At 65.3% G+C, this 19,992-nt stretch overlaps 1 protein-coding gene across 1 annotated transcript; it reads left to right on the top strand.

Moving 5' to 3' along the window:
• Nucleotides 1-269: 269 nt before the first annotated feature.
• On the top strand, nt 270-19,045 carry FASN (fatty acid synthase). Its single transcript, XM_067715080.1, has 42 exons — nt 270-434; nt 2,372-2,509; nt 3,301-3,453; nt 4,695-4,868; nt 5,084-5,284; nt 5,399-5,521; nt 5,606-5,721; nt 5,812-5,946; nt 6,599-7,061; nt 7,147-7,334; nt 7,423-7,612; nt 8,276-8,370; nt 8,503-8,637; nt 8,742-8,945; nt 9,064-9,179; nt 9,415-9,587; nt 9,661-9,852; nt 9,934-10,014; nt 10,130-10,315; nt 10,500-10,679; nt 10,756-10,959; nt 11,597-11,901; nt 12,181-12,573; nt 12,656-12,820; nt 12,917-13,035; nt 13,121-13,275; nt 13,430-13,633; nt 13,807-13,957; nt 14,044-14,222; nt 14,308-14,427; nt 14,624-14,746; nt 14,856-15,079; nt 15,158-15,359; nt 15,495-15,646; nt 15,759-15,850; nt 16,059-16,210; nt 16,304-16,549; nt 16,792-16,980; nt 17,260-17,490; nt 17,603-17,823; nt 17,911-18,009; nt 18,101-19,045. Exons 2-42 carry the CDS (start codon nt 2,383-2,385, stop codon nt 18,488-18,490), a joined length of 7,548 nt encoding a protein of 2,515 aa, XP_067571181.1. The 5' UTR covers nt 270-434; nt 2,372-2,382; the 3' UTR covers nt 18,491-19,045.
• Nucleotides 19,046-19,992: the final 947 nt, after the last annotated feature.

A 19,992-nucleotide genomic window follows, 5' to 3' on the forward strand; every position in this document is an offset into this window, starting at 1 on the left:
CGAGGCCCCGTGGGTGGGGGCGGCCCCGGGAGGCGTGGGGCGCGGAAGGGAAGTCGTGGGGCGGGGGTGACGCTGCGCCCCGCCCCAGCGCCCCCCGAGTCCCGGGGCCCCCAGCCCGGCGCCCCCCTGGCGCGCCCCCGCGCAGAGTCCCGGCGTCCGGCGGCGGCGCGCGGCATCACCCCACTGGCGGCGGCGCGCCTGGTCCCGGGGCGCAGCCCTGACGCTCATTGGCCTGGGCGGCGCAGCCAAGCTGTCAGCCCATGTGGCGTGTCCGCGCGGGGACGGCAGCGGTTAAATAGCGCCGGCGCGGGCCTAGAGGGAGCCAGAGAGACGGAAGCGGCCCGGCCTCCCCTCCACCGCGCGCTCCATCCTCGTTCTCCCTCCGCCGCCCACGCCACCGCCCGCGCCCGCGCCCGCGCCCGCGCCCAGACCAGGTACGAGCGGCCAGGCCGGGCCGGGGTCGGGAGTTGGTTGCCGGGGGCCGGAGTCCTGGGGCCGGGCAGGGGCCGGGGCGGGGGTGGTGCGGTCAGGCTCGAGGGAGCGCCGCCGGCCCGCATCTTCCGGCCTTGGGCGCGCGTCGTCCGGCGCGCCAGTGGCGAGGGGTAGCCCCGCACAGCCTGCCCTGGTCTCGGGGTCCGAGCCCCCGGTATGCATGTTCGAGCCCCACGGGGCGCCCGAGGCCGGGCGGCGAAAGGCCCTCGCGGCATGCCCCAGGCCCGGCGGGGCAGGTGGGCGGATGGCGAGGGGCGGACGCCCAGGAGCGCCGCGAACAGCCATTTTGGTCTTGGGCTGGGCCGGGCGGCTGCGGACCCTCGAGGGCCTGTAGGAGCCCCCAGCCGCCCCGTGTGCGCCCAGCTCCGGCAGCCCACAAGGGCCTCGTTTCAGGCCGGGCCGCCAAGCCCCTCCATCCGCAGCGTCCCCCCACCTCCGGGTGCGGGATAGCAGAGTCTCAGCCGACCGGAGGGCCTAAGAAGAAGGGAGGGTGGTGGGTGGAGGAGGCGCGGGGCCGGATGAGGACGGCTTCCCCACCACGTGGGCTCCGTTTGGAGCCCCCGAAGTTCTGGGGGGAGAGCGGCTCCTGCCCCGTACAGCCTCGCGGCGGCGCATGCGAGACAGTGCGCTCTGCAGGGGTCTCCACCCCCTTGCCTAGTCCCGCCGGACTCCGCGTGAATAGCAAGTAGGGGGAGAACAGAGCGGGCGCTTTCTGGAGAAGCAGCCGCCCCGGGAGCTGGTGCCTCTGGGCCGGCAAAGGGCTCTTTATTTAGCGCTGGGGGAGGGGGCTCCCTCTCTGCCGGGACAGCAGGGTGATGAGGGCACCCAAGGAAGACGCTCTCTCCACTTGCTTGTGCTTTCCTTTGCTCAGAGAGACGCTGGAGGGCCGCTGATTGGCGAGTCCAGCGGTCATTAGCGCCATGAGGCCCTGGAGCCTTGGTGGAAGTGTGCAGGATCAACCCTGGCCTTGCCCCCTTCCTCAAGGGCTGTACAGGAGCCCCCATCCTGGGCCCACAGCCTCAGGGTAGCCTAGGCTCCCTCGTTGGCGTCTTGGGAACCTGGGTCTGGGTGGCCAGGCAGGCTGCGTGGAGGTTGGCAAGCAGGACTCTGAGGCCTCAACCTGTGCAGGTGTGTGGGTCTGGGTAGCACTTGACCGGCACCTGACTAGGAGTAGTTCTCCAGGTTGGAGCTCGCTGGAGCAGCCATACAGGCTGGGTCTGTCCACTGTGGGGCAGGGACCAATTTTGCCCCAGAGCCCCCCAGGCCTTGGCACTCTCAGTGCCTGAGCCGTTGGGCCCAGCATGGAGGACAGCGTGGGGTGCTGAGTGCAGAGCCGGCCGGTCAGCAAGGGTGCGCTTTCTCACCCGCACGTTTGCCCTTTCTCCTTCGCCTGCTAAATTCCCTTGGCCAGCTCTTGATAGGCTGATGGCCAGGCAGCCCTTTCCTAGGAAGGGCTTGGGCCCTTCTCTGGGTTGGCCCTGCCTGCCTCCCACTGTGAGGCCCCCTCCTGGGACCACTGCAGCAGGGCCGTTTTGGGGTCACCCCAGGCCAGGGCCAATGCCCAGAGAGCCCAACACTGCCAGTGAGAGGTGCAGGCAGGCTGGACAGGAGTGGACTCCCCGCCTCCCAACCACCGTACACATACTTCACCCAGGGCATCCGTCCGGCTGGCACACAGCACAGGAGCTGGCCGTGTGGATCTTTGTTGTGGGGCTTTCTGAGCTGCTGCCCTCAGACCCTTGGGTGGGCCAGATGGAGGAGGGGGGTCAGGGAGCCAGGGCCGGGGGAGCAGCAGCTGGGCCTCCAGTGAGGCTGCAGACTGGCAGTGTGGGTGCTGAGGTTGACCAGTGTCCGGGCCCCCACACCACCCTCCCTGCAGAGAGAGCAGCCATGGAGGAGGTGGTGATCGCTGGCATGTCCGGGAAGCTGCCTGAGTCGGAGAACTTGGAGGAGTTCTGGGCCAATCTCATCGGCGGTGTGGACATGGTGACGGATGATGACAGGCGGTGGAAGGCAGGTAAGTGGGCCTGGGTTCTCCTCTCACTGCCGCTGGGTACACAGTCTCCAAGCTACCAGGACAGGCCTGCTCTGGCCTGAGCTCCCGTCCCACCTGCAGAGCCAACGGTCACCCAAGGTGAGGCCATGCTGCAGGCTCTTCCTGCGAGATGGCGCCAGGAGAAGGCTCAGGGCGAAGGAGAAACTGGGGCCTCTGGCCAGTGGGCTAGGGACTGAACTCCAGTCCGCAGGAGACTGAGGGCTGGCCCTGGGCGTGGTCTTTGCCCACTTCACAGATGAGCTGGGTAAGCTGCGAGGGGGCAGATCCAGAGCTAGGCCAGGTGGGTGAGCACCTTTGGCCCCACTGCCCACCACCTGGTCCCTGCAGAGCCTGGCCAGCCACTGCTGGCCCACATGTCCCAAACTGTCAGATAAGACACGAGGCTCTCCCAGGAAGCTGGTTGGACTCCCTCACGCCCAGTAGGTTCTTCAGCAGAGTGGCTCTTCCTGATCTACGGGATGTGAGTCAGTGTGGCGGAGCCTGGCCTGGCCTCAGCCTCTGGGGCCAGTGTCAGGCCAGGCAGGGGGTCTCCAGCCAGGACAGGACAGTGGTGGGTGGGAGGAGGGGGCCCTCCCCCCACCGTGCTGTGCTCTGGGACACCACCCGTGAGCCTCCCCCTAGGGCCCCCTCTCAGAAGTGGGCCCACCCATCCCGGGGAGCCTTGGCTCCCTGTTGCCACAGGGGCGCCACTGTCAGTCACTTGGGGCCGTGAGGTTCCGTGGCTGGCCCCTCCATCTGCGTGTGTTCCACAGGACTGTATGGCCTGCCCCGGCGGTTAGGCAAGCTGAAGGACCTGTCCCGGTTTGACGCCTCATTCTTCGGGGTCCACCCCAAGCAGGCAAACACAATGGATCCCCAGCTGCGCTTGCTTCTGGAGGTCACCTATGAGGCCATTGTGGACGGAGGTGGGTCATCAGGAGGCTGACAGCCAACCTGGGACTTCTGGGGGCCCATCCCTGAGGTTCCTGCCGCTCCTCTTGAAAGCGTTCCTCCATTTTGCTTCTAAGAGCAACATGTGTTCATGACAAAACATCCAAAACATAGGAGCTGTTGAGGGAGCGGAGTCCTGGGCCGGGGCCAGTGGGCTGGGGAGGCATGGGCCTTGGGCAGGTCACATTTCACAGCTGCACACCAGAGGTGTCCCAGGCACGTCCTGATGCCCCAGTTTCCTCACTCCCCATTGCATGGCTGATCTTGGGGGCAAGGGAGGGTGCCAGGCAGAGTAGGAGGCGAGACCTGGCCCCACGACTGTTACCCTCCACACTCTTCTCTGCCGGGTTAAGTCTGGCCTTGGACAAGTGCCTCGAGGCCAGCTGCCCCTTGTCCCAGGGCACAGACTTGTCCCAGGGACACCAGGGACGTAGAGGTCCTGCCAGGTGGGAGAGGGGAGGCTGACATGTGGATGAGGCCCCTCAGTAGGTGAGCAGTGAGAGCTCAGCTCTGAGGGGGAACTTGGGGCCTGCCTGCTGCCACCTGTGGTTGACAGGGTAGGTATCCTGGCCTTGCAGTTTCTTGTCTTGCAGCAGATGCTAAGTAGTCTCTGGGGTTGACACTGAGCGTGATGGGGTTATGGACACATGCTGCCTGGGGTGGAGTGGAGGGGAGGTGAGAGGACCCTGGTAGGGGAAAGTGGAGACCTTTCCACTGCCCAGGCCCCACCCGGAGACCTTGGATGCGGCTCCCCAGGGGCCAGCCAGTGTCCCTCCCTCCTTCCCAAGCCTGGACACTCGGCTTTTGTCTCTCTCTGTCTTCTTATCTTGGCCCGCCCAGGGCAGGCCGCCCTCAGGGCTCACCAGACCCTGCCAGCAACACCAGGGGCCAGGGGAGTAGCCTAGGGACAATGCTGCCCTCTGTCCCCACCTCCGGCTGTCTCTGGCCGCTGCCTGACCCAGAGCCTGGAGCCCCACCTGGCACCCCGCCCGTGCCTGGGCCCTGGTTCCTTGTGACCTGGTTATCTGTTCTCAGCCCTACCTGGGCTGGCCGCCCCACTGTGGCTCTGCTCTCTCTTCCCTGGCCCACCTCGTCCCTTCCAGAGCTAGGCTGAGATGGAGCCTCCTCTCACCCAAGCCAGGGAGGCTGAGAGGCGAGAGCTGGGTGGTGGGCTGGGCATGTCACAGCAGCTAGGGCTGACCTCTGTCTCCTACAGGCATCAACCCAGCTTCCCTTCGTGGGACGAACACCGGTGTCTGGGTGGGTGTGAGCAGCTCTGAGGCCTCAGAGGCTCTGAGTCGAGACCCTGAGACCCTCATGGGCTACAGTATGGTGGGCTGCCAGCGCGCCATGATGGCCAACCGCCTCTCCTTCTTCTTCGACTTCAAAGGTGGGTGCACACACAGCTCCTCTGGGCCTCGGACTGGGGCAGGGTGGGGCCGGACGGCAGCTGAGACCCTTCCAGACTCTGACCTCCCCCCTCCGAGGAGGGCCTGCAGGGGTGAGGTCCTGGTATCATAGGCTCCACATGGAGGGCACCTGCTAAAGCTGCCAGGGCCCCAAGGTTGGGAGAGTCCCACAGCTGCATTGTGCCCTTGCCTGCAGGGCCCAGCGTTGCCCTGGACACAGCCTGCTCCTCCAGCCTGCTGGCCCTGCAGAGCGCCTACCAGGCCATCCGCAGTGGGGAGTGCCCCGCGGCCGTTGTGGGTGGCATCAACATCCTGCTGAAGCCCAACACCTCGGTGCAGTTCATGAAGTTGGGCATGCTCAGCCCTGAGGGCTCCTGCAAGTCCTTCGATGCAGCAGGTGAGGGCGGAGGGTGTGGGAGCACAGGATAGCACCCCCCGCCCCCGTTTCACCCTACACCAGCCCCTGAGCTCTGCCCTGAGCTCCTAGGCCTGAGGTGCCCTCTCCCCCCAGGGGACGGCTACTGCCGTGCAGAGGCTGTGGTGGCCGTCTTGCTGACCAAGAAGTCCCTGGCCCGACGGGTGTATGCCACCATCCTCAATGCTGGCACCAACACTGATGGCTTCAAAGAGCAAGGTGGGAGCATCCCGGGCAGGGTGAGGGTGGGGCTGCAGGCGGTTAGGTGATTGGTGGTGTGCTGAGGCCTGGCCCCGCCCACAGGCGTCACCTTCCCCTCTGGAGAGGTGCAGGAGCAGCTCATCCGCTCCCTGTACGAGTCGGCCGGGCTGACCCCCGAGTCCCTGGAGTATATCGAAGCCCATGGCACTGGCACCAAGGTGAGAGCCCTGCCTGGCCGTGTGCACACCCCACACCCCATGCCGGAGAGGTGCCAGGGTGGAGTCCTGACCTCCCTGAGTCCCCCACAGGTGGGCGACCCCCAGGAGCTGAATAGCATCATGCGGGCCCTGTGTGCCACCCGCCAGGACCCCCTGCTGATCGGGTCCACCAAGTCAAACATGGGGCACGCGGAGCCCGCCTCGGGGCTCGCAGCACTGATCAAGGTAGGCAGGCGGTCTGGGGCCATCCTGCCCCTGCCTCCTCAGCTTCCTGCTGCCCGGTCGGGGGAGGATCCCCACAGGCTGTGCTGTGGGGTGTGGGCCACTGAGACCCAGACAGCAGAGTGCCAGCATGTAGCCATTCCCTGCCCTAGTTCACTGGGCCAGACATCTTGCCCGGTACTGCTCCACAAGAGACCAAGCCAGAGGGTGGAAGCAGCGAGGCGGCCCCACCTGTCCAGGGCTGCCCTTCCCTGTGGCCTGCTGACCAGTTGGTAGCCCAGAGCATCCAGGTCAGCACTGCTCAGGCTCCCTGGTGCTCTGGGCTTCCTGGACCACTGTAGCCACCCGTCTGCAGCTCTTAGATTGGGACCTGGGGTGGAGTCTGGCTGAGGGACCTTTGTGTCTAGCCCCATGGCCATTAGTCCGGAGGTGGCAGGGACCCTAGATGAGGCCCAAGGCCGAGAGGGGAAGGGGCCTGCGGCTCGGTCACCAGACCACTGCACTGGGACTGGGCAAGGTTGGGGGGAAGGAAGTCTGTTGCAGTGGGCAGGTGGCCTCAGAGTGTCCTCAGGAAGGGAAGTACCTGAAGCCCACCCTGACCAGCAGGGCAGGGATCCCGGGGCTGGCCACCCCACTGACCATTAGGCACCCATAGGTGCTGCTGTCCCTGGAACACGGGGTCTGGGCCCCCAACCTGCACTTCCACAGCCCGAACCCCGAGATCCCAGCGCTGCAAGACGGGCGGCTGCAGGTAGTGGACCGGCCTTTGCCCGTTCTCGGGGGCAATGTGGGCATCAACTCCTTCGGCTTCGGCGGCTCCAACGTGCATGTCATCCTCCGGCCCAACGCCCAGCCGCCCCCGCCACCTGCCCCACACTCTGCCCTGCCCCGTCTGCTGCGGGCCAGCGGGCGCACCCTTGAGGCGGTGCAGGGCCTGCTGGAGCAGGGCCTCCGGCACAGCCATGACCTGGCTTTCGTGAGCATGCTCAACGACATCGCGGCCACCCCCACGGCCACCATGCCCTTCCGTGGCTACGCTGTGCTGGGCGGCCAGGGCGGCAACCAGGAGGTGCACCAGGTGCCGGCTGGCAAGCGCCCACTCTGGTTCATCTGCTCCGGTGAGCCCCCGGCTCCCCAGGGTGTCCCCGAGGGCAGTGGGGGCAGGGCCGCGCAGCCCTGCCCTGACGCCTCTCACTGGGACAGGGATGGGCGCACAGTGGCGCGGCATGGGGCTGAGCCTCATGCGCCTGGGCAGCTTCCGCGATTCCATCCTGCGCTCAGACGAGGCCGTGAAGCCTTTGGGACTGCAGGTGTCGGACCTGTTGCTGAGCACAGATGAGGCCACCTTTGATGACACCGTCCAGTCCTTCGTGAGCCTCACTGCCATCCAGGTGCACCCCCGGGGTCTGGGGTGAGCGGGCCAGCAGGGCGGTCAGCCTGGCGTCCCCGGGACTGGCGTGACGCACCCTGTTCCCCCAGATTGCCCTCATAGACCTGCTGACCTCCATGGGCCTGCGGCCTGACGGCATCATCGGGCACTCCCTGGGTGAGGTGGCCTGTGGCTACGCCGACGGCTGCCTCTCTCAGGAGGAGGCTGTCCTCGCTGCCTACTGGAGGGCCCAGTGCATCAAGGAGGCCAACATCCCGCCTGGGGCCATGGCAGCTGTGGGTAGGTGTTGCCCTGCGCTCTGCCATCCCACTCCACCCATGGGCCTGAGGGTCTCCGTGGGAGGGGACGTCTACGCTGGCACTTTCGACATTGGTGCTGGGCAGAGGCAGGGTTCTGGGGTGACTCGCCGGCCGCCGTCCTCCTCACTTCAGGGTGAGAGCAACCCTGACAGCCTGCTCCAGTGTGCCCTGTATGGCCCCCCTGAGCCTGCTGGCCTTGGTGCTCAGCACACTTGCCCATGGGCATCAGGAGAGGCCAGCATGGTTTTCCCATGAGCCTGAGCTAACTGGGGGCTGCAGGGGAAGGAGTGGGCCTGTTCGCACTTCGGGCAGGCAGGGCTGGGGACGGAAGGACACCCGAGAAAACCTGAGGGACTGGCAGGAGAGTGAGGCCAAGGTCCTCTGTGGTTGGTCAGACGTAGGAGCCTTTGGCCTCAATACTGAGCCAAAACTGGCTTCCGCCTCTGGGGTAGCATTAACGACACCTCTGCCTGAAATCAGACACGGCAGGGGTGAAAGTGCCTCGTAAAGGTGCCGCTGTGCAGCTGTCATCACCGCCTCTGTCGTTAAAGCCACCCCGGCAACGTCTTCCTCCCCCTGGGGAGGGGCTGAGTGAGGGTGCCGGCTCCCTGTGGCCACCTTCTGAGGCTGTCTCTGCCCCCAGGCTTGTCCTGGGAAGAGTGTAAGCGGCGCTGCCCCCCTGGTATCGTGCCTGCCTGCCACAACTCCAAGGACTCTGTGACCATCTCCGGACCTCAGGTGGGCCCTGGGAGGCGAGGCCTCATCCCCAAGTCCCCTCCTATCCCTCAGGGTGAGCTCTGCATGGGGAGCGGGGCACAGGCCTAGGACTGCTCGTCCAGCGCCCCTGCGCCCTCCCCGCCCCCACCCCAGGCCGCAATGTCCGAGTTCGTGCAGCAGCTGAAGCAGGAGGGTGTGTTTGCCAAGGAGGTGCGGACAGGTGGCATAGCGTTCCACTCCTACTTCATGGACTCCATCGCCCCTGCGCTGCTGCAGGCACTCAAGAAGGTGGGTTGCTGCCCCATGGGCTGCCTGGCGGGGGCCTCCCGGAGGGCGGGCGGGCAGGCGGCCCCAAGCTCCCTCACGCCGACCCAGCCTGACCGTGTGTGCAGGTGATCCGGGAGCCACGGCCCCGCTCCGCGTACTGGCTCAGCACCTCCATCCCCGAGGCCCAGTGGCAGGGCCACCTGGCCCGCACGTTCTCAGCTGAGTACAACGTTAACAACCTGGTGAGCCCTGTGCTGTTCCAGGAGGCACTGAGGCACGTGCCCGAGCACGCTGTGGTGCTGGAGATCGCCCCCCACGCCCTGCTGCAGGTGCGTGCTGGGGGGGCAGGATGGTCAGGTCCGGGAGGGATGGCGGTCGGGCTCCGTGTGGCCTTGTGGGGTTGGGTGGGAGCTAGTCAGGGAGGCCCAGCCTGTCTCTGCCTCTCAGGCCATCCTGAAGAGAGGCCTCAAGTCCAGCTGCACCGTCATCCCGCTGATGAAGAAGGACCACAGGGACAACCTGGAGTTCTTCCTCGGCAACGTGGGCAGGCTCCACCTGATGGGGTGCGTCCCCTTGCCCTGCTTGACCCTGGGAGCCCCTCAGCCATAGGCTGGCCTTGAGATCGTCCCCAGGAAGCGGGGCTGTGGGTGCTGGGCCACTGTCACACCCTCACTGCAGCCCCCACCCCACCCCGTCTCGGTCATCCCTGGGGTCTTAGGGGAGAATGGTTGGCAGTACCCACCCAGGGTGGTCCTGGGGTCCAATGTGCTGCTCACATCTCCCCTCTGCACCCTCCAGCATTGACATCAACCCCAACGGTCTGTTCCCACCCGTGGCGTTCCCGGCCCCCCGGGGGACCCCCCTCATTTCCCCGCACATCAGGTGGGACCACAGCCAGACTTGGGATGTGCCCGCCATGGAGGACTTCCCCAGCGGCTCGAGCTGCTCCTCTGCCACTGTCTATAAGATCGGTGAGTGAGGTGTGGGCAGGCGGGGGGCGGCTCCTTCCTCCCGCTCGCTGGCACTAAGGCCCATGCCCCACAGATGCCAGCCCTGAGACCCCTGACCACTACCTGTTGGATCACTGCATCGACGGCCGCGTAATTTTCCCCGCCACTGGCTACCTATTCCTGGTCTGGAAGACGCTGGCACGAGCCCTGGACCAAAACATGGAGCAGGTGCCTGTGGTGTTCGAGGACGTGACACTACACCAGGCCACCATCCTGCCCAAGACAGGTGAGGCCGGCGGCTCGGGATGCGGGGCGGGAGTGCCGCCTGCTGACCTCTGCTGCTGACCTCTGACCCTGCTGCCTGCAGGGACCGTGCCCCTGGAAGTGCGGCTTCTGGAGGCTTCGTGCACCTTCGAGGTGTCTGAGAACGGCAACCTGATCGTGAGCGGTGAGCGGGGGCACCCGCCCAGGCTGCAGAGTCCCTGGTGGGGGTCTCTGGGTGGACCCTGGCTGCCAGCTCAGCCCGGCCTTGCCCTCAGGCCCTCTGCCACCCCCGCCCACAGGGCAGATACACCAGTGGAAGGACCCCGATCCCAGGCTCTTTGACAACCAGTATGGCACAGGCCCCACACCTGTAGACCCCAGTGCTGCGTTCCACCTGAGCCAGAGCGACGTGTACAAGGAGCTGCGGCTGCGGGGCTACAACTACGGCCCCCACTTCCAGGGCATCCTCGAGGCCAACCTCGAAGGTGGGTGCAAGGGGGCCCCACTTTATACTCAGGAACATGCTTTGGGGCTAACTCCTGCTGCCCAGCGTTAGATGCCCAAGCTGGGTGAAGGGAGGGCAGTTGTGGGTGTGAGGGGGCCGCATGGAGGAGAGGGCCCACTGGGGGAGAGACCCAACCTGGCCGACTGACGGTCCCTCCACCCCAGGTAACACAGGCCGGCTGCTGTGGAAAGACAACTGGGTGACCTTCCTGGACACCATGCTGCAGATGTCCCTCCTGGTCCCGGGCCACCGCAACCTGTGCCTGCCCACACGCATCACCGCCATCCACATCGACCCCACCACCCACCGGCAGAAGCTGTACGCGCTGCAAGGCGAGACACAAGGTAGCCCCGCCCTGGCCCCACACACTTGTGTCCCTGCGCCAGGTGCTGCCCGCACTTACCCAGCATGTCCCCGCAGTGGCCGACGTGGTGGTGAACAGGTATCTGAACAGCATCGTGGCCGGCAGCGTCCACATCTCGCGGCTCCACGCCTCGGTGGCCCCTCGGCGGCAGCAGGAGCAGCTGGCACCCGTCCTGGAGAAGTTCTGCTTCACGCCGCATGTGGAGAGCGGGTGCCTGGCTGGGAGCCTGGCCCTGCAGGAGGAGCTGCAGCTGTGCAGGGGTGAGGCCTGCGCCCACCCCCTTCATCCCGGGGTCCAGCTCCCAGTTCCTGTGCCCAGTCTGGCAAAGGGGAGCTCATCACCTCCCCTCATCGCCCCGTCACAGCCCCTCCTTCATGTGGAGCCCAAATCTGCCTTCCCCTCGTGAGTGCCCCCAGGCCTGGCTCCCCCCACCCAGAGCTGATGTCTTCAGAGGAGGCCTAGCACACACAGGTGACAGATTTGTCCCCTTCTGTCTATGCCCCTAGCCAGGCATATAGGCGTAATGCCATGAGACAGCTCCCTACACAGGGCTCACACCCAACCTGATGGGTGGGGAGAGCTGGGGAGGGGCAGCAGGGCCATCAAGGCACTGAACCCACCCTCTGGAGAATCCACCCTCTGTAGGGCTCACACCTGGGTGGGAGGCAGAGCAGCCCTTCACCCGCCCAGTGGTCCAGATGGTTGATGCCAGTTTCTAGCCCTGGAGGACTGCACTGCCCACTCCGTCCTTCTATTTGCTGTCAGTGGGCAGAGCCGGGCGGTGGGTCCTGCTTACCTCTGAGTCCCTGCTCCAGGCAGACACCAGTTGCTGGGGGACCTTCAGGAACCCCAGCCCAGCTGAGGCTCTTCCCTAGCACCCATCTCTCTCCTCCCCAGGGCTGGCACAGGCACTGCAGACGAAGGTGGCCCAGCAGGGGTTGAAGATGGTGGTGCCCGGGCTGGACAGTGCCCAGGCTCCCCGGGAGGCCCCGCAGCAGGGCCTGCCTCGGCTGCTGGCCGCTGCCTGCCAACTGCAACTCAATGGGAACCTACAGCAGGAACTGGGCCAGGTCCTGGCCCAGGAGAGGCCCCTGCTGTGTGACGACCCCCTGCTCAGCGGCCTCCTCGACTCCCCAGCACTGAAGGCGTGCGTGGACACCGCCCTGGAGAACACGGCCAGCCTCAGAATGAAGGTGGTGGAGGTGGGTGCTGGGCGCAGAGGCAAGCACTGTGGACCCAGACGCAGGCAGCCCCGAACACCAGGAGGGCCGGGGCCCCTCTGAAGCGAGGCCACCCGCACACTGAAGGGGAAGGGGCACAGAGAAGGGGCTGGAGGTGGGCTCTGCGGGTGCTGTGGACAGGGCAGCGCTGGCCCGTGGCCTCAGCGGAGTTGGTGGGTGGGCCTTTCTGGGAGACACCCAGCTGAGGGGGTGGGTGCGCCTGCCCCGCGGCAGCTGATCCAAGGAGCTCTTCCACCCCAGGTGCTGGCCGGTGACGGCCGACTCTATTCCCGCATCCCGGCGCTGCTTAACACCCAGCCCCTGATGCAGCTGGACTACATAGCCACTGACCGCCACCCCCAGGCCCTGGAGGCGGCCCAAGCCAAGCTGCAACAGCTCGACCTGACCCAAGGCCAGTGGGACCCTGTGGACCCGGCCCCCAGCAGCCTGAGCAGGGCTGACCTCCTGGTGTGCAACTGTGCCCTGGCCACCCTTGGTGACCCGGCCACGGCCGTTGGCAACATGGCGGCTACCCTGAAGGAGGGAGGCTTCCTGCTGCTGCACACGCTGCTCGGAGGTTACTCCCTGGGGGAGACTGTCGCCTTTCTCACCTGCTCTGAGTCACATCAAGGGGGGCAGCACCTCCTGAGCCAGGTGCGGGGCGGGGCCGGGATGGGGAGGGGCCGGGATGGGGAGGGGCCAGGAGGCTGCCGAGCACTGACCCCCCAACGCACAGGACGAGTGGGAGAGCCTATTTACCGGGGCATCCCTGCACCTCGTGGCCCTGAAGAGGTCCTTCTACGGCTCTGTGCTCTTCCTGTGCCGCCGGCCAGCCCCGCAGGATAGCCCAGTCTTCCTGTCCGTGGAGGACGCCAGCTTCAGATGGGTCGACTCACTGAAGGTCAGTCCCTCCCAGCCCTGGCCAGGCCTGGCTAATGCAGCTCCAACGCTGGGGCCTGGGGAGCCCCCAGAAGCCAACCCCTCCCTCGTTCTACAGAACATCCTGGCTGACTCCTCGTCCCGGCCCGTGTGGCTCATGGCCGTCGGCTGCACCACCTCAGGTGTCGTGGGCATGGTGAACTGTCTCCGAAAAGAGCCCGGCGGGCACCGGATTCGGTGAGATGCCCACTGAGCTGCATGCCCCTTGCTCCTCCCCTCCAACCCCCCCCCAGCTTCCCCTCACCTGTCTGGCTGCCCATAGGTGCGTCCTGGTGTCCAACCTCAGTAGCACGTCCCCCACCCCTGAGATGGACCCAAACTCCTTGGAGCTGCAGAAGGTGCTACAGGGGGACCTGGTGATGAACGTCTACCGGGACGGGGCCTGGGGGGCGTTCCGCCACTTCCCACTGGAAAAGGGTGAGCGCCCAATGTGCCACCCTGCCCCCCCAGTCTCCTCACCTCGCAGCTGGGTGGGCTGAGAAGGAGAGGGCAGGGGGACCCTGGCTGGAAGCCCTGCCCAGCCCAGGGCTGCGTGTGACCCTGTGGCAGCTCCACTTTCTGTCACCCACAGACCGGCCAGAGGAGCAGACAGAGCATGCCTTCATAAACATCCTCACCCGAGGGGACCTCTCCTCCATCCGCTGGGTCTGCTCTCCTCTGCGCCACGCCCAGCCCACTGGCCCTGGAGTCCAGCTCTGCACCATCTATTATGCCTCCCTCAACTTCCGAGACATCATGCTGGCCACGGGCAAGCTGTCCCCTGACGCCATCCCAGGTACAGGCAGCACACGGTGGGGGGACCAGAACAAAGACCCTTGGGGCCAGGACCTGGGAAGAGGGGGGTCCTCACCCCACAATGCTCAGGAACCTGGGAGGCTCCTCGAGCCCAAGCTCACACACTGGGGTCCTCCTGGGGAGGTAAGGGGCTCACCCACCATCTGCCTCCAGGAAAATGGGTCGCTCGAGACTGCATGCTGGGCATGGAGTTCTCCGGCCGAGATGCCAGAGGCAAGCGTGTGATGGGGCTGGTGCCCGCCGAAGGCCTGGCCACCTCCATTCTGGTGTCTCAAGACTTCCTGTGGGACGTGCCTTCCAACTGGTGAGTCGGTCAGGGCTGTGACCTGGGGCCCAACATGGATGTGGCCAGGGATCAGGCCAGAGCTGACCCCTGCGCTGTGCCCATAGGACCCTGGAGGAGGCAGCTTCAGTGCCCGTCGTCTATGCCACAGCCTATTACGCGTTGGTAGTACGCGGACGCATGCAGCCTGGGGAGACAGTGCTCATCCACTCGGGCTCGGGCGGTGTGGGTCAGGCCGCCATCGCCATCGCTCTCAGCCTGGGCTGCCGCGTCTTCACCACTGTGGGTAAGCCTACAGCCCTTCCCAGAGCCCAGGACTGCCCCTCCAACGCCTGAAGCCCAGACTTACCAGCAGCGTCTCTCCCCACCAGGGTCAGCTGAAAAGCGGGCATACCTCCAGGCCAGGTTCCCACAGCTCAACGAAGCCAGCTTTGCCAACTCCCGGGACACGTCCTTCGAGCAGCACGTGCTTTGGCACACGGCCGGGAAGGGTGAGTGGCTCCCATCACTAGCCAACCACCATCCACCCATATTCTCAGCCCCCTCTTCCTCCCATCCCCCCCTCTCCGGCCAAGCTGGAGGAGACACCGGCCCAGGCGGGGACAGGGTCTGGCCTTCTGGACTTGTGCCACATTGGCTGGGCAGTGGTCTTGACTGTGAGGACCCCTCTTGCCCCCCCACCCCAAGGTGTTGACCTCGTCCTGAATTCCCTGGCGGAAGAAAAGCTGCAGGCCAGCGTGCGGTGCCTGGCCCAGCATGGTCGATTCCTGGAAATCGGCAAATTTGACCTTTCCAACAACCATCCCCTGGGTGAGGCTGGGCAGCAGGCCGGGTGGGCAGGGGGCTGTTGGGCAGGGCAGGGGTCCACAGGGTGGGCTGTCAGCTGAGTAGTGAGGCCGCCACCTGCCCACCTGTCCAGGCATGGCCATCTTCCTGAAGAACGTGACTTTCCACGGGATCCTGCTGGATGCAATCTTTGATGACGACAGCGCCACCTGGCAGGAGGTGTCGGCGCTGCTGCAGGCGGGCATCCGGGACGGTGTGGTGCAGCCCCTCAAGTGCACCGTGTTCCCCAAGACCCAGGTGGAGGACGCCTTCCGCTACATGGCCCAGGGCAAACACATCGGCAAAGTGGTCCTCCAGGTGAGTAGGGCACCCCAGGCACCCCCAGCTCCGGCCCCTGCCGGCAGTGTGTGAACAGCGGTGCTACCTGGGCTGCAGGTACGCGAGGAAGAGCAGGAGGCGGTGCTGCAAGGGACCAAGCCCACCCTGACGGCGGCCTTGTCCAAGACCTACTGCCCAGCCCACAAGACCTACATCATCACAGGGGGCCTGGGTGGCTTCGGCCTAGAGCTGTCCCAGTGGCTCATGCTGCGAGGGGCCCAGAAGCTGGTGCTGACCTCCCGCTCCGGGATCTGCACAGGTGACCAGCCCCAGGGAGCACGAGGGTGGGGCGGTGGGAGAGGCCTCAGTCAGCTCCCCGTCCTGCTGCCCTCCGGGCGCCTGGGCCTAGGGCCAGAGCCCTGATTTGCCCATCCCCACCATCTGTGTCCCGCAGGCTACCAGGCCAGGCAGGTCCGTGAGTGGAGACGCCAGGGTGTGCAGGTCCTGGTGTCCACCAGCAACGCCAGCTCGCTGGATGGTGCCCGGAGCCTCATCACTGAGGCCACCCAGCTTGGGCCTGTAGGCGGCGTCTTCAACTTGGCCATGGTGAGGACGGCTCTAAAGGGGCTGCAGCCAGCTGCCCAGGGAAGCCCCCCGCCCCAAGCAAGCCCTCCGAAGCCCTGGGGCAAAGGCAGGTGCTAAGATCCCCTCACCCCAGGTCCTGAGAGACGCCATGCTGGAGAACCAGACCCCTGAGTTCTTCCAGGACGTCAACAAACCCAAGTACAATGGCACCCTGAACTTGGACAGGTGGGCTCCTCCCTTCTCTCTCTCCTTCTCCCAGCCCTCCCCTGCACGACCCTCACACTGCTGTCCAGAGACCAGGCCACAGGCCTCTGCCGGGGTCTGAACCAAGGGTCCGGGACAGTGGAGGCGGTTTGGCAGGCGAGCCAGGGATCCTGGGCATGTCGGCCAGTGGGCTGGGGAGGCCGGCTGGGGGTGACTCAAGAACCCACAGGGTGACCCGGGAGGCATGCCCCGAGCTGGACTACTTCGTGGTCTTCTCCTCGGTGAGCTGCGGGCGTGGCAACGCCAGCCAGACCAACTACGGGTTCGCCAACTCCGCCATGGAGCGCATATGTGAGAAGCGCCGGCATGACGGCCTCCCAGGTGGGTCCGCCCGCCCCTCCTCCTCCACTCCTGCGGTGCCACCCTCACTTGTGCCCCTTCTCACCCCAGCCCCCCACCCTCCCTCACCCGCAGGCCTCGCCGTGCAGTGGGGTGCAATTGGCGATGTGGGCGTCGTGCTGGAGACCATGGGTACCAACGACATAGTCATTGGCGGGACGCTGCCCCAACGCATCATCTCCTGCATGGAGGTGCTGGACCTCTTCCTGAACCAGCCCCACCCCGTCCTGAGCAGCTTTGTGCTGGCGGAGAAGAAGGCCACAGCCCATGGTGACGGCAGCAGCCAGCAGGACCTGGTGAAGGCTGTGGCTCACATCCTGGGTGAGGGAGCACCCTGCACCCCCCAGCTGGCAGACACTCAGCTCCCCTGAGTCTGGTCTCCCTGGCTGCAGAAGGGGGCATGCCGGCTTGCTCATGGAGGGAGAGACACAGGTGGTCTGTGCAGAGCTGGGTGGGTGCTGTGTGCCATGACCATAGTGATGATGGTTTGGGAAGACCCAGCCATCAGGGCACAGTACCCACCAAGGCCCATCCCCCATTGCCAACTGAGCGCCTCTCCCCAGGCATCCGTGACTTGGCCACTGTCAACTTGGACAGCTCACTGGCAGACCTGGGCCTAGACTCACTCATGGCCGTGGAGGTGCGCCAGACGCTGGAGCGAGAGCATGACCGGGTGCTGTCCATGCGGGAAATCCAGCAGCTCACGCTCCGGAAGCTGCAGGAACTTTCCTCGCAGGCTGGCACAGCTGATGGTAGGTGTGGAGGGGGGTATCCCCGAAACAGCACAGGTCCTCTCAGTGCTGCTGGCCTGTGAGCAGCCTGGACCCACCTGCCCCCACCCAGGTCAGGGCTCGTCCATCTGGCCCCGTCCTGAGAGCCCTCAGTGGGAGCCCAGTGCCCCCATCCACCTCCTACCCTAGCCACCAGCAGCCCCAGTCAGGTGTGTGCGTGTATATGTGTGCATGCTGGGGGATTGTAGCAGGGGACCCCATGTGGCCCCGGCCCTCCCTGGCATCTGCCCCTCTTCACAGAGCTGGTGGCCCCCACACCCAAGGAGGACAGCCCTGCCCGGCAGCAGGCCCAGCTGAACCTGAGCACCCTGCTGGTGAACCCTGAGGGCCCGACCTTGGCTCCACTCAACTCTGTGCAGAGCTCCGAGCGGCCCCTATTCCTGGTGCACCCCATCGAGGGCTCCATCACGGTGTTCCACAGCCTGGCTGCCAAGCTCAGCATTCCCACCTACGGCCTGCAGTGCACGGGAGGTATGTCAGGGTCCTGCGGAGCTGTCCCCACAGCGGGCCTCCTCCGTCCCCCAGTGGGTTGGGGGTGACGTGCACGTCCAGACAAGGGCTAAGCCTCACGCTGTCCCTGCAGCTGCGCCCCTGGACAGCATCCAGAGCCTGGCCGCCTACTACATCGAGTGCATCAGGCAGGTGCAGCCAGAGGGGCCCTACCGCATCGCTGGCTACTCCTATGGGGCCTGCGTGGCCTTTGAGATGTGCTCACAGCTGCAGGCACAGCAGAGCGCCGGCCCCACGAACAATAGCCTCTTCCTGTTCGATGGCTCGCACACCTACGTGTTGGCCTACACGCAGGTGAGGACGGCAACGGCGCCCCTGGGGCCGGGTCTGGAGTCCCAGCCCCTTGTGCCGCCACTGCAGCAGCCCCTCCTCCCTTTGCAGAGCTACCGTGCCAAGATGACCCCTGGCTGCGAGGCCGAGGCCGAGGCCGAGGCCATGTGCTTCTTCGTACAGCAGTTCACTGACGCGGAGCACGGCAGGGTGAGTCTGCAGATACCGCGCGGCCAGAGGCCTCCCGACACCCCTGCCCCCCATTCACGTGCCTGGCGCCACTCATCGTCCTGTCCTCCAGGTGCTGGAGGCGCTACTGCCCCTCGAGGGCCTGGAGGAGCGCGTGGCAGCCGCCGTGGAGCTGATCGCACAGAGCCATGCGGGCCTGGACCGCCATGCCGTCCGCTTCGCGGCGCGCTCCTTCTACCAGAAGCTGCGGGCGGCCGAGAAGTACACGCCGCAGGCCACCTACCATGGCAACGTGACACTGCTGCGCGCCAAGACAGGCGGCACCTACGGCGAGGACCTGGGCGCCGACTACAACCTGTCCCAGGTGTGCGACGGCAAGGTGTCCGTGCACGTCATCGAGGGTGACCACCGCACGCTGCTGGAGGGCAGCGGGCTGGAATCCATCCTCAGCATCATCCACAGCTCCCTGGCCGAGCCCCGGGTCAGCGTGCGGGAGGGCTAGGCCGGAGGCTCCTGCATGCGGGGCCCACCCCGCCGGCCCCGCACCCCACGTGCAGCCACCAGTAGGACCAGCGCCCTCCCCGCTCCCACCCCCATCCCGGCTGCCCCGGGCGCGGGGCTGGGACCCGCGCCGCCAACTCGGAGACCTGCCCGGTCTGTGAAGAGTCGGCCGAGCCGCCAGCCAGGCCAAGCTTCCTGAATCGCGCGGGCTCTGCCACGCGGGTCCATTTGTCGTTTCTCCGTTTGGATTCTCCTATTTATTGGGTCGCCAGGGAGACGCCGGTTGGTCCACCTGTGAGGCCGGCGCACGGTAGCCAGGCCGGGGCCCCATGATGCCGGCAGTGGAGCGGAGCAGCCCCAGGCACTGGGCACCCACCCTGTTCGTCTGTGTTCATTTTTCAAGAAACAACATTCAAACTGCTGCTTGGATTTTGAAATTTACTGTAATTGTCTGTGTAAAGAACCATGTCTGGATACTGTTTCATTTTTACACCAACCTGGTAGAAATGTTGTCTCCTCTGGAGCCTCCCCATGATTAAACCGCACGTGCGCTCTGGCCTCTGGGCATCCTTTCTTCCTGACCAGCCCTGTGAGCCTGCGCTGTCCTGGCCAAGTCCTGGTGGCCCGGAAGGGACCACCCTCTGCTCCCTGCTGGAGGGAGGGGGCAACGCCTGGCTCCTGAAAGCAGGCTGGACACCTTGAGGCAGGGGCCCCTCTATCAGGGAAGCTTGACCAGGAGGAGACAGGTATGCCGTCTTATGATCCACTGGCATAATCGTGGGGTACCCCCTAGGGTACCCTTGCCAGATTTCCTTATCCCTCAGGGAAACCTCAGGTTTTCTCTCCTGGGCCTCAACTGAGTGGAGGATGCCCACCCACATTATTGAGAGTAAACTTTTATTTGAAGTCACCTGATCGTAGACGTGAAGCGCACGGACCAAATACCTTCACAGCAACACCTAGGTGAGTGTGTGCTTAACTGGCCTAGTCCAGCGGAAGACTGACCACACAGGTTTAGGCAGAAGGAATGAAGGCTGCATGGAAGGAAGTAGTGGGGCAGGGAGGCCCCTGAGCATCTGAACCTCGCCAAGCCAAGGGATGAGGTGGACGCACTGGGCTGGAAGCTTCTGGGCCAACAGCAGAGGTGAGATGGAGCAGGGAGAGAGGTGGGCCCTGCACTGGGCCAGGACTGAATCTGGGGCCGGGGGAGCAGGCCCACTGCTAGACTTCTAGAAGGATGTGTTGAACCCAGAACATCCGGGGGCCCTTATATGTTCCTCAGAAAGTTCAACGTAGAATTACCATGTGAGCCAGTAATTCCACTCCTAGGTATAACTCAAAAGAATTGGAAACGGACTCAGATACTTGTACGCCAATGCTCATAACAAGAAGTGTTACTCATCTACAACAGCCGAGAGGTGGAAATAATCCAAGAGTCTGTGAACAGATGAATGAGTGTACAAATGTGGTCTGCCCACATAATGGGTATTATTCAGCCTTAAA

Source organism: Pseudorca crassidens, chromosome 19 (genome assembly GCF_039906515.1).
Source record: "Pseudorca crassidens isolate mPseCra1 chromosome 19, mPseCra1.hap1, whole genome shotgun sequence".
Classification (NCBI taxonomy): domain Eukaryota; kingdom Metazoa; phylum Chordata; class Mammalia; order Artiodactyla; family Delphinidae; genus Pseudorca; species Pseudorca crassidens.

Coding starts and splice junctions, on each gene's coding strand:
- FASN (XM_067715080.1), top strand. CDS start 2,383: ATGGAGGAGGTGGTGATCGCTGGCATGTCCGGGAAGCTGCCTGAGTCG. Junction 11,902..12,180: donor TCAGAATGAAGGTGGTGGAG/GTGGGTGCTGGG, acceptor CTTCCACCCCAG/GTGCTGGCCGGTGACGGCCG. Junction 15,360..15,494: donor CCGCTCCGGGATCTGCACAG/GTGACCAGCCCC, acceptor TGTGTCCCGCAG/GCTACCAGGCCAGGCAGGTC.